The sequence below is a fragment of the Mya arenaria genome, chromosome 4 (genome assembly GCF_026914265.1).
Source record: "Mya arenaria isolate MELC-2E11 chromosome 4, ASM2691426v1".
NCBI lineage: Eukaryota > Metazoa > Mollusca > Bivalvia > Myida > Myidae > Mya > Mya arenaria.
In genome coordinates this window covers 68814635-68833897 of record NC_069125.1, presented here as the reverse complement: position 1 = coordinate 68833897, position 19263 = coordinate 68814635, and the positions used below count along the sequence as shown (strand labels likewise).

Genomic DNA, 19263 nt, shown 5'->3' with positions numbered 1-19263 from the left:
GTAAAAGATTATAAGTATCTTCCATGGACGAGAGTGTAAGATAGTTCATTCCGACCAAAGTGAAGGGTGTTTAGCGGAAACGAGGTTTACCGAGTTTCCGCAAAACACCCTGCGCGAGGGTCGGGATGAACCTATCTTACACGAGCGGCTATGGTAGATGCTTTTTCTCCCACCTCAGTTAAACAAAATTAAGTAAAAAATATTTTTTTGCTGGAACTCTTTTGTGCTTAGTGAAATTAATTGCGTATGGATATGCGATAATTCGTGGCTGTCATGGATATGCGCGCAATGATTCAGCTTATGTTAATAGTCAAATCGGTCTTTTAATAGTTCTGAGGAGGGTGAAGCATTATTTCTTGAAAGGTGAGTGAAAAATGTTTTATGACGACATTTAAAGCGAGAAATAACTAATTAGCATCCTAAATATTGCCATAAGACAAGGTTTCTATGATGCTACATACGACGGTCTACAACAAGGGAGGTAATGACAATGTGATGACCATGAAAATGGAGTTCCATATACGGGTACTTGTTTAATCTTTGCCCGTGGGCAAGATAAGAATTTCTACCATGGTTAAATTTTTGGATATACTTATCTGAGATTGTATCAAACCTTCTCTGCTTTTTCAAAGATAACCTTCTCTGTTGGCAGTTTTTAAGATAACCTTCTCTGTCGGTCATTTCAAAGATTTTTGCCGGCTATTTCAAAGATAATCTTTTCTGTCGGCAGTTTCAAAGATAACCTTCTCTGTCGGCTGTTTCAAAGATAACCTTCTCGGTCAGCTATTTCAAAAGTACCGTTCTCGGTCGGCTGTTTCAAAAATAACGTTCTCGGTCGGCTGTTTCAAAGATAACCTTTCCGGTCGGCTGTTTCAAAGATAAACTTCCCGGTCGGCTAATTCAAAGAAAACCTTCTCGGTTGGCTATATCAAAGATAACATTCTCGGTCGGCTAATTCAAAGAAAACCTTTTCGGTCGGCTATATCAAAGATAACCTTCTCGGTCGGCTGTTTCAAAGATAATCTTCTCTGCCGGGTATGTTGGTCGACGCAAACTTACTTTGACCGCTGAAAGTTTTAGTCATAATTTGAAATAAAGACATTAACCAATTTGATGTTTAACTTTGCAAATAAAATGAAAGCATCTGAAGCGTGTGTTGGTTTTATTTTATAAACATAAACACTTTTGAAAATAAAAAATAAAATAAAATATGGTTGTAAGCATGTTAGATCCTTCAACTTTTAGTGAGCCCAATGTTTCACAAACGGACACACTTAAATGAGCGAACAAATATTATATTCATGCAGCTAACGATGGCAATTTAAGCTGTTATATATAAAGTGAATTGAAATTTATTAAATAGGAAATGCTTACGTGCCTGAAAAGATATCATTTCAAGTAATGCCATATCGAACTACACCTAGTGCATGATTATTTGACATAAGACTTGACATTAACATAATGAACTTTTATGTATTTACCTGTAATAAATTGAAATGTTTTACATTGCAAAATGTTTGAAATACATCACTCATACATGTCTTAAACAGCATCTTCATGGTTCACGATTCATATATATTTCTTATAATATATTCGTTCACATCAAACATACACAAACACATACATGTAAAATAATACAAACATATTGAGAAGTAATACTTGTTTTTGAAGGCACCACCTTTTGTTTTCACATATAAACAATTATAAAAATATAACATGTTTATACTTGTTGAATATCACACAAAGTTAAGCAAAATACCGCTATAAAATATCCGAATTCATACTTTTTGTTAAAATACATTTCAAATATGGCACAAATTTAGCGTCAAGGAATTACAGTATTACATTACATCATAACACCAGTACATAAAGCTGGCTGTACATACATATATTCTTTCCAATTTTGGGTCAAGGTTTCACTGTGGTGTTCCAACTGGCCGGTAAAAGCAGCCTAGCAGGTGCCCGTTTTCTCTTTGCAAGCAAATGTCCTCTTTATAACTCGTGCTCAATTATCCCCTAGTCAAACAAGTTGCCGAGGCGACCCAACACTTTAATGTTAACTTCCTCCACCATCACAATGAGGGCCCGGCGTGGGTAACCGGTCCGTCGACTCCGCCCGGAACCACAACTTTTAGTCGAGGCTGTCGGCACTGTCGTAGCCCTCCTCCACATCAATGTTCCGTTCCAGAATGTTCGCTACCAGCGACGTCCATCCCGTCTGGTGACTGCAGACATATATAAGATATAAAAATTGTGGTTATTAGGAGTATCCTACATATCTGTAATAATGCATGCGCGTTATAATTACAATATATATATAAACACAAATATATACAGACCAAACGTTCAACATAACCTTTTCTTATGTTGAAAGTAAGGTATGGAGCTTGATTACTATCGTACCTGGCACCGCAGCCCCGGCCAGTGTCCCCGTTAAAATACTCGTAAAACAGGCACAGCTTCTTGAAATGTGGATCTTTGGCATATACCTCGTCGTTCCCTACAACGATAAAATGTGAACATGTAATGGATAAATGGTAAACAATACAATACAGACTAGTTGATATAAGAAATAGTGGAAATATATTTCCTATAACAGCTCCATACCAGTGTTTAACGTCTTTAAATACATTATGCAGCATTAACCAGCATTCTGTGACTGAACAATAGCAAACGAAACAAGTTCGAAAACAAATGAGCAGTTTGTTTACCATCTTCAATAGTATATCATCTATAAAACATTTAACATTGTATGTCGCAATAAGCGTTGCCTACCATGACAAGGACGCCGGCCCTTGGCGTCCGGCATGAAAAGGTTGACGAGGCGGCGCTCGAGGTTCTGTGCCACTTCCCCCAGGCGCATTGTCACACCCGACCCCGTGGGACACTCCACCTTCAACTCGTCCCCGTAGAAGTAGTCGAGCCGCTCCAGATTCTCGATTAAAAGGTAGTTCACTGAACAAAGAAATATACACAGTCACCATGGACATAGGATTTGTTGACCGCATTGATAGCCTCAGTCGTTTTGCGATATGTATAGGAATCACTTTGCTTTTCTATTGTTGATCACTAGCTGCCTTTATGAAAACATAATGTAAAGCAGACTTTGAAACATTGTTTGCACGGTTAAAAAATAAATAAATAAAAAAAACTACATAAGCTTTGAATATATCAGACAATTGAACTGAATGTACTTAAACTAGCAATAATTACAAAATAAAACATGACTCAGAAACGTCAGAGTTCTCACTGGGCAGCCAGATGGGTCCCCGCCAGTTGCTGTTGCCGCCGAATAGTTTTGTCTTTGACTCCCCGGGCTCGTACTGCACGCTGTAGTACGTGCCTCCAACGTGAAGCTCGTATGGGTGGGACTGGTGCTCCTGTATGAGGGTGGGGGTTACAGCAAGACGGACTACACAATAAGTCACGAGAACTTTCAAAATATGAATGAGCAACATTGAAAAGTGTAAGTGAGAGATAAGCCCCGGCATTTGAAGACCAAGTATGCTTAAATACCAACGCTTGTCATTTTAACAGGCATAAAAAAGGTCACACCAGACATGAACCATTTACAAAAGCTGAATCTCTGTCACTAAAGGCGGGCTTAAATGCACTATTCACCTTTGAGAGAGAGCGGATGCCATAGGGCGACAGGAACTTCTCCTCGTCCAGCATGTGACTGAGGATCTTGACGAGCTTCTCCTTGTTGATGACGGAGAGCAGCAGCGATCCCTCCTGGTGCGTGCCCCGCGTCATGAATGATATCTGTGAGTACACGGGGTTCTTGTATACATGGTTACTTATCATGATGCTCAATATAAATGTCATAGTATGTAAGCCTCTTCTAAAATAATGTGTTCAGGTGGCATGCTAAGAGTGTGTAAGGCAACCATAAACTGTCAGTATGATTCTGACTATTATGATCATATGTTACCGATACTATTTTCAAAACAAGACATCAATATTCCAAATGCAAGACAATTAAGAAATCAATTTCCCCTTTGGAAGACATAAAATACATACCCTCTTTGAGAGAAAATACTTTGAGAGCAAGATATACATACCCTCTTTGAGAGAAAATACTTTGAGAGCAAGATATCCATACCCTCTTTGAGAAAAAATACCTTGAGTGAGAAAATATCCGATATGGATATCTTTTCTCTCAAAGTGTTTCAAGACATTCATACCCCTTCTTTAAAAGACAAAATACCCATACCTAAATTGAAAAACAAGATATCCATACCCACTTTAAGAGGCAAGATATCCACACCCCATTGAGAGACGTGATATCCTTACCCACTTTGAGAGGCAAGGTATCCATATTCACTTTGATAGACAATATATCCATACCCACTTTGAGGGACGTGATTTCCATACCCACTTTAAGAGGCATGATATCCATATCCACTTTGAGAGACAAGATATCCATACCCACTTTGAGGGATGTGATATCCATAACCACTTTGAGAGACAAGATATCCATACCCATTTTGAGAGACGTGATATCCATACCAACTTTGAGAGACAAGATATCCATACTCACTTTGAGAGACGTGATATACATACCCACTTTGAGAGGCAAGATATCCATATCCACTTTGAGAGACAAGATATCCATACCAACTTTGAGGGACGTGATATCCATACCCACTTTGAGGGACGTGATATCCATACCCACTTTGTGAGGCAAGATATCCATATCCACTTTGAGAGACAAGATATCCATACCCACTTTGAGAGGCAAGATATCCATATCCACTTTGAGAGACAAGATATCCATATCCACTTTGAGGGACGTGATATCCATACCCACTTTGAGGGACGTGATATCAATACCCACTTTGTTAGGCAAGATATCCATATCCACTTTGAGGGACGTGATATCCATACCCACTTTGAGAGACGTGATATCCATACCCACTTTGAGAGACAAGATATCCATACCCACTTTGAGAGACGTGATAGCCATACCCACTTTGAGAGACGTGATATCCATACCCACTTTGAGAGACAAGATATCCATACCCACTTTGAGAGACGTGATATCCATACCCACTTTGAGAGACGTGATATCCATACCCACTTTGAGAGACAAGATATCCATACCCACTTTGAGAGACTTTGAAAGAAAAAATGAGAGGCAAGACGTCATACCCCCTTTGAGAGGTCCTTCCTATTTTCTATGAACCATTTGGTTCGCTTGGCGAATCCCGGGTGGTGCTTGAAGTCCCTGTCCTTTAGCACGAGCGAACAGAAGAGTGGAACGAGTCCTACCATTGACTTGATTTTCACTGGCTGGCTACATTGGTTGTTGCGCACGTGGTCATAGTAGAAGCCGTCCGTCTCATCCCATAAACCTGCAACATGTCGTGTTCATACTAACAACTCGGATGTCATATCCTTTGAAAGAGGAAGTCAGTAGTAGAATGTCACTGAAATTTATTTTGTTATACTTTTTCAAGAAAGGTTTTGCATATTTATACATCATGATCTGTGTATTGATTTACAGTTACAAAAAAAACGATAACGACTTATTTATAAAATTTTGCAAAGTCAAATACATACGAAACACATAAAAATATCATGTAAGGGTTAGTTTTAATGAATACTGCTCACTAACAAGAAAAAAGAAAGTGTAAAAAGATAGCGGTGGAGAAAAAGGAAAAAATCACACGTCTTATAGGTCTTTTCATTTTGTCAATAAAACAATAGTTCATATTTAATGTATATATTTTTTCTTTGGAATCTGCATTGTACGATTCGAAGCAATTAGGAATTAAAAATAAAAGTAGTACTGTATTGCCACAATCTAGTACTCAAACATCAATAAGCTGCACTGAAAGCCTAACCAGAAGCACAACCCAACCCGCAGGCGATCGATAAAAGAAAACAAACACACATATCGCAAAGCATTTTAACAACAACTACCTTTACAGTCCTCTGGAAGCCAAAGACAACATTGTTTGATTACAACAACCAAGGAAACACTATCTAGCCGCTAGATCAAATCAAACAATTTTAAACCAAAATGTATTAATGTTAGAATTACTAGTATGTAGTTAATTAGTAGTTACGCGGTTCAGCTACCTGGGTATACGACACCTCAGACACACTAAAGCCATTTCATATTAACTTAACACATACCAACGCCGTCTACGCTGTTCATTGCATCCATGATGCCGATGAAGTGCTCGAAGAACTTGGAGGCCATATCTTGGTAAATGGGCTCTCTGTGTGCCAGAATGAGGCTGATCTCTAGCATGATCGTGCAGAAAAATCCCATCCAAGCGGTGGCATCGGCCTTAAAAGTTTGCAAAAGTTTGAATTCAATAACTATAATTTACATCGCGAGAGAATATTGTTTTTTTAAGTTTACCATTATTGTATGCAGAGGTTTTGTAATAAAAATGTTATATGAATGAAAGAAAAGACAAACAATTAACTTTCAACTATTTACCTGCGCCAAGAAACCGCCTGTTGGAAGTGGTTTGGATCTATCGAACACACCTATATTATCTAAGCCTAGGAACCCCCCTGAAAATATGTTTTTTCCTTCAACGTCTTTTCTGTTAATCCACCTGAATGTTAAAATAAACAAACACTATTCAAAACATTTCTCAGCCAACCTCTTATAAACAATTGGGTCAATTATCACAATATAAAACGCATAGAATTTGATCTCGTAAAGAAATTCTCTGGCAACGTACCAGGTGAAGTTGAGGACGAGTTTGTGGAAGCATCTAGCGAGAAACTGTTCGTCCCGCGTGCCCTTGAGACCAGAAGCCTTGTACACCTTAAGGACGGCGTACGCATGCACCGGAGGGTTCACGTCATCAAACGCAAACTCGTACGCTGGTATCTGGAGACAAATGGGAACGTTCAACAAAAGGAAGGTCATTCTGTTTTCAACAAATTCTCATTCAAAAACGGCAGCGCTGAAATTAAACCACGTTAATCCAGACAGTGTTCAAATGTAAGTTGAGTAAGATTCTATAAATATTCACATTGGATGAGATGTAATAAATTCTGTGCGTTGAAGTATTTTATTTGCATAATATGCCTTTTCATTGGATCAACTTCGGTTCATGCTAGTATGCAGCACTACCAGTTCAGATGCATGTATCCGCTTAAACCACCTACAATTTCGTGTACATGTACCCGACCTACCAACCTGCCTGTTTGGGTATATATACCCGCCCCTCCAATCTGCCTGTTTGGGTCTATATACCCGCCCTTCCCACCTGCCATTTTGGGTCCATATACCAGTCCTTCCCACCTGCCTTTTTGGGTCCATATATCCGCCCTTCCCATATACCTGATTGGGTCCATATACCAGTCCTTCCCACCTGCCTTTTTGGGTGCATATACCCTCCCTACCCACCTGCCTTTTTGGGTGCATAAACGCTCCCTTCCCACCTGCCCATTTGGGTGCATATACCCTCCTTTCCCACCTGCCTGTTTGGGCGCATATACCCGCCCTACCAACCTGCCTGTTTGGGTGCATAACCCGGCCTTCCAACCTGCCCATTTGGGTGCAAAAAACGGCTTTCCACCTGCCTGTTTGGATCCATATACCCGCCCTTCCCATCTGCCTGTTTGGGTGCATTTACCCTCCGTTCCCACCTGCCTGTCTAGGTGCATAAATCGGCCTACCCACCTGCCTGTTTGGGTCCATATACCCATCCTCCCCAACTGCCTGTCTGGGTGCATACACCCGCCATTCTTACCTGCCTGGTTTGGTACATATACCCGCCTTACCCACCTGCCTGTTTGGGTGCATACACCCGCCTTACCCATAAGCCCGTCTGGGTTCATATACCCGCCTAACCGAATTGCCTGTTTCGGTGCATGTACCCGCCTTACCCACCTGTCCGTTTGGGTCCATATACCTGCCTTACCAAATTGCCCGTTTGGGTGCATGTACCCGCCTTTCCCACCAGCCCGTTTAGGTGTATGTACCCGCCTTTCCCACCTGCCCGTTAAGGTGCATGTACCCGCATTACCAGCCTGCCCGTTTAGGTGCATGTACACGCATTACCCGCCTGCCCGTTTAGGTGCATGTACACGCCTTTCACACCTGCCCGTTTAGGTGCATGTACACGCCTTACCCACCTGCCCGTTAAGGTGCATGTGCACGCCTTACCCGCCTGTCCGTTAAGGTGCATGTGCACGCCTTACCCACCTGCCCGTTAAGGTGCATGTACACGCCTTACCCACCTGTCCGTTTGCGTGCATGTACACGCATTACCCGCCTGTCCGTTTGGATGTATGTACACGCCTTACCCACCTGCCCGCTTGGGTGCATGTGCACGCCTTACCCGCCTGCCCGTGTAGGTGCATGTACACGCCTTACCCGCCTGCCCGTTTAGGTGCATGTACACGCCTTACCCACCTGCCCGTTAAGGTGCATGTACACGCCTTACCCACCTGCCCGTTTAGGTGCATGTACACGCCTTACCCGCCTGCCCGTTTAGGTGCATGTACCCGCCTTACCCACCTGCCCGTTTAAGTGCATGTACACGCCTTACCCACCTGTCCGTTTGGATGCATGTACACGCATTACCCACCTGCCCGTTTTGTGTGCATGTACACGCATTACCCACCTGCCCGTTTGGGTGCATGTACACGCCTTACCCGCCTGTCCGTTTGGATGCATTTACACGCCTTACCCACCTGCCCGTTTGGGTGCATGTACACGCATTACCCATCTGCCCGTTTGGGTGCATGTACACGCCTTACCCGCCTGTCCGTTTGGATGCATATACCCGCCCTACCCACCGGTACGTTTGGATGCATCTACCCGCTTACCCACCTGCCCATTTGGGTGCATGTACCATTCCCTGAGAAGAAGGACAAGTTGAGATTTCGCAAACTGTATGTCCAGCCGAGACATCGGTATCATGTGAAATGCCAGGTCCCAAGAGGCGTACTGGAAAAAAGAAAACAACAGTTTCGACCGTTGCAAACAATAGACCATATGTTGCAAATGAAGGTGCATACCTAGCCTGTTTTCCAGGAAAAGTACAACACCTTGTGAATTTTGTAGGCAATTTCGTTTATTTGTGTTTTGATGTATTTAAAGCCTGAACTGTTGAATAGAAATGTTTTCTTATATAAAGATATATACTTTTCTTCTTTATAACGCTCCCTATTTTCTCATTCGATCAAGGGTCACGACTCGCTCGCTTTAATTGTTAAGGTAACGCTATTCTTAATTGGCTTTGCTAATATAGGCATTCTCACTGGTAGCATATGACCTATTTCTACATGAAGGTTTATGTACTGGGTTATCGCCAAGAAGAAATAATTTTGTGTCACAACATCGCGAAAGACACCAGGGCTATTACAACATATTTTCAATACTTTCTCAGAGAAAATGCTGAAATGTAAATTGGCCCCGATAGCTGATATGTCAGCCTTTAAAAACAATGTTGAATATGATTTTACCAGATATTCGTCTACACCGAATTTGCGTAAACAATATGAATACTGATGGATTGTACTTTGAAGTTGGTGCACAAAAATCATGTCCATCAATAAGACACGCAGTATGTGCAGCAACAAAAAAATGGTAGTCACACTGACATTTCACAGTTGTGCAGAAGTATGGCAATGCACCAATAAACCACAGACTGGAAAGTCGTTAAAGCAATTCAGCAATCAACAAATTTTCTCAACAACAAAAACTTTCAGACGGTTATTTCATGATCGTACAACCAGAAAACAGTTTAATTCCAAACATTATCAAACATGACAAATGATATAACGGTAACATTAAATGCACACATTTAACTAGGATCAAGTTGAAATGACCCTTAATAGTGAAAAAATTAGATTTGTTTGGAAATACGGATTAGTATAAAGAGAAAATACTTTAATTAAAACTTGAATTACGCCTAGAAACCTACTCGAGCACAGTAGTGAGAGCCACTTCCTGAACGTAGGGGTTGGGCAATCCATTAAGGCCATGATAACCAACGCTTAACAACAGGTATATCTCACTTTTAACCAAACGGATATTCCCGCTTAACCACCGTTAATCCCACTAACCAACGGGTATTCCAACTAACCCACCGTTATTCCCACTTACCCACCGTTATTCCCACTTACCCACCGTTATTCCCACTAACCCACCGTTATTCCCACTTACCCACCGTTATTCCCACTGACCCACCGTTATTCCCACTTACCCACCGGTATTCCCACTTACCCACCGGTAATCCCACTTAACACGGGTAATCCTACTAACCCACGGATATTCCCACTAACCCGCCGGTAATCCCACCTACCCACGGGTAATCCTACTAACCCACGGATATTCCCACTAACCCACCGGTAATCCTACTTACCCACGGATATTCCCACTTGTCCGGCATGGAGATTACGTCCCTGTTAAAGAGGTGCTGCCATTCTCGGTTGCGGCCCCACTGCAACCGGCTATCTGGGGGCGGCGGCTGGTTGCTGTCGCCACGCAACCACTCTTAAAACGGACATGAGGATGCTGTTTTCATGACATTTCAATTAATTTTACCCAATAGTAAACACGGACTTTACACGAAAAACAACGATTATATGACAGAACAGTGTGACATCTTAAAACTGTTGGCTGATGTCGAAACGCGAGACACTGGTGTCCGTTTTAGAAGTAGAAAACCACGAAGGCTCATGTTAAATTAGAAAGCAATCATATCTTAAATAAGAACTATAGAAGAACGCAATTTTATAGAAGAAAATACCTTTAAGAATATAGAAGTAGAACTGTTTACTCCATAGGAGTCCCGCGTATGCTTGTCTGGCTATCCTGCTTTCCTGCTTCTTTCTAGTAGGAATAACCTGGAACGGGGGAATGGATTTGCCTCATATATAAATAGTTAAAAAACAAGTTTTACCAAACATTAGGATACAACCTACATTATACGCGAATGAAATTGTAGATAGGCAGTCATTAAGTATTATAATTATTACTTAAAGTTAACATACATATTACTAGTGCACACATTTCGAGAACCCCTCTGCGTTCAGTAATCAATCATAGTGTATGTTAGACCACTTTTACTTTGCAATTTCCATCAATACACTGTCATGACATACCACAATCGGTGAGATGGTGCACGATGAATCATTGCATCCTGTTTTACAATGACTTGTTTATCAGTCAGTTATGTGTTAGAAGTGCACAAAAATACTGTGCAATGTTCCCAGTCACCGATTTTCTGGTGACCGATTTATAAGAAATAAGGATACGTATCTGATACTGATTTTCTATACAGATGTCTGATCTACTTCTTTATTAAACACTGCTTAAACATCTTCAAAAGTCATTGGATTAAGGTCTGCTGAAGAAATATCAATTTTCTACATTCCTTGATTGTAATGTTCAAACAGATGTGTCCTGCACCTGGTCATAGAACATGTCTGCCTCCAGTATCCGTTGTTCGAACATGTCATCGAAATTTTCTTCCGAGAAGGCATCCCCCTGGGGCGCCTCTAGGCACTGGTACAGCCTCACTTTGATCACAACTTCCTGTCCGGGTTCAAGGTTAAGTACGTAGTGACCCGCGCACTTTGTGCCATACTTCAGGTTAACCTTCTTCTGCATGTCTAAAAATGTATCATTTAGTCGTGAGACAACTCCACCGATAACAACAACAACAACATCAACAACAACAACACAACAGAAAATACGTCTATCGAAACTTTTTTAAATTTGTGTAAATTAAGCAATGCATGGGATATTACTCTGACGTGACTGGGGCGAAATGGCTGGCCGAGATATTCTGCTCATTGGTATATTGACCAAGTTTTGTGGCACTCGGACAAAATGTGACTATCGAACTTGGCCGAGATATTCTGCTTATGCGTATTTTGTCCAAGTTTGGGGCGACCGGACATAATGCGGTTATCGAACTTAGCCTAGATATACTGCCCATAGACATATTGACCAAGTCTAATGGCAATCGTGCAAACGCTTTTCGAGTTAGAGCGCCGACAGCTTAGTGGCCATAATGCGTCCCGTTTGATAAATATCAAAGATTGTTATCTTACTTAATCGTCATTTATTTCTAACCTCTAGAATTTTTTAAACATTTTTTCTGCGAACGAGGATACATGTAGAAAATAACCTTTGAAAACTGATGGTGGACCAAGCCATCGTGTATAAATAAGTCTTAGAACTCTGCAGGCACTTGCTCCAAAATAAAACCATTGTAAGTTAGTATCCACGACCTGTATTTCTCATATATAGTGCAAGTATAAATGAAGTACCTTACATACTTTTGTGTCAAAGCCATCTCTCTTACCATGTATGACGTAGTCATGAAATGCGTCTTTCACGTGTCTGGACTTGTTTTTCCCGCCGTACAGACGCTCGTAGTTTGTGGAATTCTCGGTGAATATAACAGGTACAGCTTGATCGTCCTGACCCGGACCGAACTCAAACCGGAACACGCCTGAAAAAACCCCCGTATATATGTACATATGAAGTGGTTAAAATTGACAATTCGTTTAAAATATTGATTTCAGACAGTTGACAAGCCATTGCCTCACATATTTATAACAGTATGTACTTCTATTGAGTTAAGTTAAGACCCGAGAAGTGCACACTCTATACCTTCGTCATGCCCGTTAGCGGATGTCTGGTGCTGCAGGAGCAGCGTATCCCGGGGTCGGGGCTCCATCTCCTCCACGTACCTGTCCATAGAGTTAAGTCGGTACCGCTCCTGCACCGCACCTGGATGAAGAACACGTAGATGGTATAAACCTCTAGACACCGTCCCCAATAGCACGTGCTTATACATATTTATATTTATAAGCATTCAAATCTAAAATTATATATGTAATAGCTGAAATGGCATTATATTGTAATAGATCCCAAAAGGTGAGCGTTGATAAGTCTGAGCCTGCATAATTCACTCACCTAAAGTTGAACATTCACACCTGATTTTGCCACTCTTTTCTTTTTGTAATATTGGTTTCATCTCCATATAGGCCTGACAAAACAAATAAATGTATCACACAGACTTGTTAAATACATTGTCGACAGTTGGTTTTAACATTTAAGAAATCATGTAAAATACCATCCATCATTTAGTGAGGCATGTGGCGTCTAAATTATAGAAACGAAATTATTTGAATTTGATGGAGAAGACAGCTTCCAACAAGCATCAACCATGATGTTTAGCAATATTCCAATTTATAATTGCATCGAAACTAGTGTTATTTCCATTAAAAGGTGACACCAGCAAGCGTCCCTGCCGGTGACCGAATCATAGATCTGTTTATTATTGCCACTGATTCCGGTTGTATGAAACATGTGACTTAGAGCAGTGAGTCCGCACCTCGCAATCCTCTCCCCAGTCCCAGACGTTCCGGTACCAGAGTTGTGGCAGGACGTGCACGGTGGCGCGCTCCGGCCCTCTGTTGGCAACCGTGTACCGACCGAGTATGTCGTTGGGGCCCGCCTTGCAGTACTCCGCTGTCACGTCGAAGTAACGACTGTCGTCGAACACACCTGAAACACAAATTGGTAGATGTGAACTACTGTGGTAGATCTGTGCAATTGTTGGCGACAGTGCACAGAGGTTCCGAACATCTACAGATGATGTTGTGTCCCCCGTATACCGGTCCAGCATACCGCTGCCCCTCTCCTTGCAGTACACTTCTGTCAAGTATCGGCCTCCGGATATTAAGGTTATCCTTGTACATAAAAAGAAATAAATACGAACTACATCCACTTATTACATACCTGTATCAAGGATCTCATACTCGGGGTCGTGGACGGAGGGTCTACCTGTATGAAGGAACTCGTACTCGGGGTCGTGGACGGAGGGCCTACCTGTACCAAGGAGCTCATACTCGGGGTCGTGGACGGAGAGCCTACCTGTATCAAGGAGCTCCTCGGGGTCGTGGACGGAGGGTCTACCTGTACCAAGAAGCTCATACTCGGGGTCGTGGACAGGGAGTCTACCTGTACCAAGGAGCTCCTCGGGGTCGTGGACGGAGAGCCTACCTGTATCAAGGATCTCATACTCGGGGTCGCGGACGGGGAGCCTACCTGTATCAAGGAGCTCATACTCGGGGTCGTGGACGGAGAGCCTACCTGTATCAAGGAGCTCATACTCGGGGTCGCGGACGGGGAGCCTACCTGTTCCAAGGAGCTCCTCGGGGTCGTGGACGGAGAGCCTACCTGTATCAAGGAGCTCATACTCGGGGTCGTGGACGGGGAGTCTACCTGTACCCAGGAGCTCCTCGGGGTCGTGGACGGAGAGCCTACCTGTATCAAGGAGCTCATACTCGGGGTCGCGGACGGAGAGCCTACCTGTATCAAGGAGCTCATACTCGGGGTCGCGGACGGAGAGCCTACCTGTATCAAGGATCTCATACTCGGGGTCGCGGACGGAGAGCCTACCTGTATCAAGGAGCTCATACTCGGGGTCGCGGACGGGGAGTCTACCAGTACCAAGGAGCTCCTCGGGGTCGTGGACGGAGAGCCTACCTGTATCAAGGATCTCATACTCGGGGTCGCGGACGGGGAGCCTACCTGTATCAAGGAGCTCATACTCGGGGTCGTGGACGGAGAGCCTACATGTATCAAGGAGCTCATACTCGGGGTCGCGGACGGAGAGCCTACCTGTATCAAGGAGCTCATACTCGGGGTCGTGGACGAGGAGTCTACTGTATCAAGGAGCTCATACCCGGGGTCGTGGACGGAGAGCCTACCTGTATCAAGGAGCTCATACTCGGGGTCGCGGACGGAGAGCCTACCTGTATCAAGGATCTCATACTCGGGGTCGCGGACGGGGAGCCTACCTGTATCAAGGAGCTCATACTCGGGGTCGTGGACGGGGAGCCTACCTGTATCAAGGAGCTCATACTCGGGGTCGCGGACGGAGAGCCTACCTGTATCAAGGAGCTCATACTCGGGGTCGTGGACGAGGAGTCTACTGTATCAAGGAGCTCATACCCGGGGTCGTGGACGGAGAGCCTACCTGTATCAAGGAGCTCATACTCGGGGTCGCGGACGGAGAGCCTACCTGTATCAAGGATCTCATACTCGGGGTCGCGGACGGGGAGCCTACCTGTATCAAGGAGCTCATACTCGGGGTCGTGGACGGGGAGCCTACCTGTATCAAGGAGCTCATACTCGGGGTCGTGGACGGAGAGCCTACCTGTATCAAGGAGCTCATACTCGGGGTCGTGGACGAGGAGTCTACTGTATCAAGGAGCTCATACCCGGGGCCGTGGACGGAGGGCCTACCTGTAGCAAGGGGCTCATACTCGGGATCGTGGACGGGGAGTCTACCTGTACCAAGGAGCTCCTCGGGGTCGTGGACATAGAGCCTACCTGTATCAAGGATCTCATACTCGGGGTCGCGGACGGGGAGCCTACCTGTATCAAGGAGCTCATACTCGGGGTCGCGGATGAATAGCCTACCTGTATCAAGGAGCTCATACTCGGGGTCGTGGACGAGGAGTCTACTGTATCAAAGAGCTCATACCCGGGGTCGTGGACGGAGGGCATACCTGTAGCAAGGGGCTCATACTCGGGGTCGTGGACGGAGAACCTACATGTATCAAGGAGCTCATACTCGGGGTCGCGGACGGGGAGCCTACCTGTATCAAGGAGCTCATACTCGGGGTCGCGGATGAATAGCCTACATGTATCAAGGAGCTCATACTCGGGGTCGCGGACGGGGAGCCTACATGTATCAAGGAGCTCATACTCGGGGTCGCGGACGGAGAGCCTACCTGTACCAAGGAGCTCATACTCGGGGTCGTGGACGGAGAACCTACATGTATCAAGGAGCTCATACTCGGGGTCGCGGACGGGGAGCCTACCTGTATCAAGGAGCTCATACTCGGGGTCGCGGATGAATAGCCTACATGTATCAAGGAGCTCATACTCGGGGTCGCGGACGGGGAGCCTACATGTATCAAGGAGCTCATACTCGGGGTCGCGGACGGGGAGCCTACCTGTATCAAGGAGCTCATACTCGGGGTCGCGGACGGAGAGCCTACCTGTATCAAGGAGCTCATACTCGGGGTCGTGGACGAGGAGTCTACTGTATCAAAGAGCTCATACCCGGGGTCGTGGACGGAGGGCATACCTGTAGCAAGGGGCTCATACTCGGGGTCGTGGACGGAGAACCTACATGTATCAAGGAGCTCATACTCGGGGTCGTGGACGGAGAACCTACATGTATCAAGGAGCTCATACTCGGGGTCGTCGACGGAGAGCCTACCTGTATCAAGGAGCCCATACTCGGGGTCGTGGACTGAGGTGTTTCCTGTATCTAGGATCACATACTCGGGTTCTTGGAACGATGCCTACCTGTATCAAGGATTTCATACTCGAGGTCTTGCACGCCTCGACGCGCGTTCTCCGTCTCCAGCTCTGCGTAAGGGAACTCCGCTTGCGGGTATTTGTAGAGGGCCTTCATATATGAGTGGGTGGGTGTGTTGTCAAGGTAATAGTACAGCTCCTTTACGTCCTCACCGTGGTTGCCCTACAAGGAACAATGATATGCAAATGTTGAACCACTTAATTGAATTCTCAACGAGGTGAAATTACGTAAGACTTTTCCTGCGTGGGCATTGACACATATATGTACTTCTGTGCTGCGATATTGCTGATGTATATACTTTGTTAAACATAAAGCACTCACTATATATGGAAAATACGGATTAAAAAAGATCTGGCAAGTCCTGATATAGGTAGCTTCCAAGGTTGTTTTTACATACATGGTTTAAAGTGAAAACTGATGCACATGCAAGCAAAGCTTTGTAATTCTTCTTTAATGTCAATTGCAGCGACATACATTCATTTATTTAGTAATTTGATTTTCTTTCCATCCAGATAGGTGGGTAATTTGAAAACAACGACAACAACAAAACAAAACAAACACCAGCAATTGACCACATTTCGGAGTACATTGGAATGGAATTGTAGCACGCGGGTTACCTGGTGTCCCGTGAGCCCGTACAGGCGCTCCTTTAGAATGGGGTCTTTGCCATTCCAGAGGGCTAGCGCAAGACAAAGGCGGCACTGACGGTCCGTGACTCCCAGCAGCCCGTCCTCCCCCCATCGGTACGCCCGCGACCTAGCTTGGTCATGCGTAAAGTGGGACCAGCTGAAAATACGGAGTAGCACCGGTTACTGATAATTATGCATATAACAAAAATGTCATATTCATGACAGAATCGAACACAAATTCATATTTGAAGCTGTTTGGTGTGGCTAACATGAACGATTCAGAAAAGTCAGCGTCAGCAAAAATTCTGACACTGCACAAATGACGAATAAAAGGCTGTAAAGAAATGAAAATTGAAAATTATATCATGATGAATAATCACATGTGTCATTAATGTCACTGAACGCCGTCCACCCTCTCACTCTCAGGATTTTTCAATTACTGACATTTGTCAGAAACTGAGCGTAAATGTAATTTACTCCGCAATGGTATTCGTTGTCATTTCAATACACCAGACAATTTCATCAATTTTGCAAAGAATTGTCAGGAAAATGTTGGAATAGGGATGGAACAACTTGCAAATGGTTTTTTTGAACGTGCCCTTTATCATAAGCCATTTCTCTGCAGGGATGAAACCGTTATCAGGCCTCATGCTTTTCAACTACAAGCTAATGCCGGCATCAATATTTTTCTGACTTCATGTACTGTATGTTTAGATTAGGTGACACAAGGCAAATACTACATCAATCCAATATACGAGCTGAGCGGATCCACAGAAACAAACACACGATAAAAACACATGGACCAGGTGATGCATGTGTGGTTATTGACCGAGATAATACCCATCATATTACAGTTTAAATAATGAATCACATGTGTTGTGTTTACAGCATTTACCTTATAAATTGTGTCCGATTATGTTTTTATCTGTGCAAACCCGTATTATTGTTTACATATATGATCTGTAAGTGTATGCATCGATGTATAATTTATACTAATAATTGTAGGTGGGTTTATATTGTTCATCGCTTAAGTCGGTTAATTGGGTCTTTTAACACAAGCTTATTCAACACTTCATGGCAATAACTCATATTCATTGAATTAACAACAAGAAAATAACTGTCAACAGGCGCAGCTGACTGTATGCAAATACGCAGTTGCGTAATGAAATTTTGACAGGTCGAAGTTTTTGTCATACCAAAAGCCCCGAATTTGAAATACCCCCTCCCACACCTACCCTCAAGGCATCGATCTGCGTAACCCCAAATTCGCCCTAGCTACGCGCCTAGTCAAGGTAAACATGACTTTAAAATGCGTTGCCAAAACACATCCGATAACAGACACACGATAATTAGCCTGCCTACCAGTCTCCGTTTTCGGAGTAGTCCTCACGCACGGTGCCCCACTGGCGCTCCGAGAGGTACGGCCCCCAGCGCTTCCAGTTCCGGGCGCGCACCTTATCCTCCTTCAGCCTCTTCTTCTCCAGTCCAGCCATTGGTCAGTTTCGTCCAACACCGGCTAGCCCATTACTCTCAATCTCAATGCACAGCAAACAGAAAGTAAATGTCAGTTACGGTATAAATGAATGCCCTTTATTTCCAGATGCTTTTTTTTTAAAGGTAACTAGGTTGTCACAGATTAAGTACAGTATTGTACTTATCAAATGAATGTCAACAATAATTGTTTATCCTACTGTGTGTATTTAAAATTTATTTTCCCGTTACAATCTTAGATCTCGTTTTCCATTATAACAAAGTTTACATCCAAACTGCTCGATAATTGCGTTATGCTGACAGCTGCTTCCAGGCTAATAAATAGTACAACGATAGCATGTATTTTACTTTCACCTTGACCTTAGACAAGCTGTAGCACAAATAACACGCGAACTTGTGTTTTGATTGTTTATACTCCCAATTTAAAGAAGCATTCATTCATCAAGCCAACGTTCCTTTTTTGTACAGAGGTGTTTAACCTAGTTTCAGTTTAACCGATAAAATGGAACACTATTCTTTTTATCCAGCAAAACTCGGTCACAGACTAACATGTACACTATACATGCGATCAATGAACTGACACAATATATATGGTAACAGGGGGTTGAATTTCACTCTGATACCAATGACATGACATATGCACTACTTGGACTAGCCATACGCAAGCTAACAAACTGTCACAGTAGTCAGTAAAAGTCGGTCAAACAAGTCGGTCAATATTCAGCTAATTAAGAGGCGTTATACTCCGGGGCAAAATGAGGGATCGCAATAAGGGGGCGCAAATTGAGACTTGCACCTGG

General features: G+C 43.7%; 1 protein-coding gene across 4 annotated transcripts; it reads right to left on the bottom strand.

Moving 5' to 3' along the window:
* Positions 1 to 1145: 1145 nt before the first annotated feature.
* LOC128231263 (uncharacterized) lies at positions 1146 to 19040 on the bottom strand. Of its 4 annotated transcripts, none has more exons than XM_052943857.1 (21): positions 18335 to 19034; positions 16961 to 17129; positions 16331 to 16505; positions 13338 to 13510; positions 12917 to 12989; positions 12611 to 12730; positions 12300 to 12449; positions 11399 to 11601; positions 10737 to 10833; positions 10350 to 10480; positions 8813 to 8929; positions 6708 to 6859; positions 6458 to 6578; positions 6145 to 6301; positions 5929 to 5940; positions 5155 to 5357; positions 3622 to 3765; positions 3214 to 3380; positions 2776 to 2955; positions 2404 to 2500; positions 1146 to 2225 (listed from the first exon to the last, which is right to left on the bottom strand). In XM_052943857.1, exons 1-20 carry the CDS (start codon positions 18463 to 18465, stop codon positions 2434 to 2436), a joined length of 2742 nt encoding a protein of 913 aa, XP_052799817.1. In that variant the 5' UTR covers positions 18466 to 19034; the 3' UTR covers positions 1146 to 2225; positions 2404 to 2433. The 4 variants fall into 4 exon arrangements, with proteins under 4 accessions (XP_052799817.1, XP_052799815.1, XP_052799816.1 ...); XM_052943855.1 differs by having other exon boundaries at positions 3251 to 3380; positions 18335 to 19027; XM_052943856.1 differs by lacking the exon at positions 5929 to 5940 and having other exon boundaries at positions 3251 to 3380; positions 18335 to 19023.
* Positions 19041 to 19263: the final 223 nt, after the last annotated feature.

Coding starts and splice junctions, on each gene's coding strand:
- LOC128231263 (XM_052943855.1), bottom strand. CDS start 18,465: ATGGCTGGACTGGAGAAGAAGAGGCTGAAGGAGGATAAGGTGCGCGCC. Junction 6,860..8,812: donor ACATGCACCCAAATGGGCAG/GTGGGTAAGCGG, acceptor ATTTGTCTCCAG/ATACCAGCGTACGAGTTTGC. Junction 6,302..6,457: donor CAGGCGGTTTCTTGGCGCAG/GTAAATAGTTGA, acceptor CAAACTTTTAAG/GCCGATGCCACCGCTTGGAT.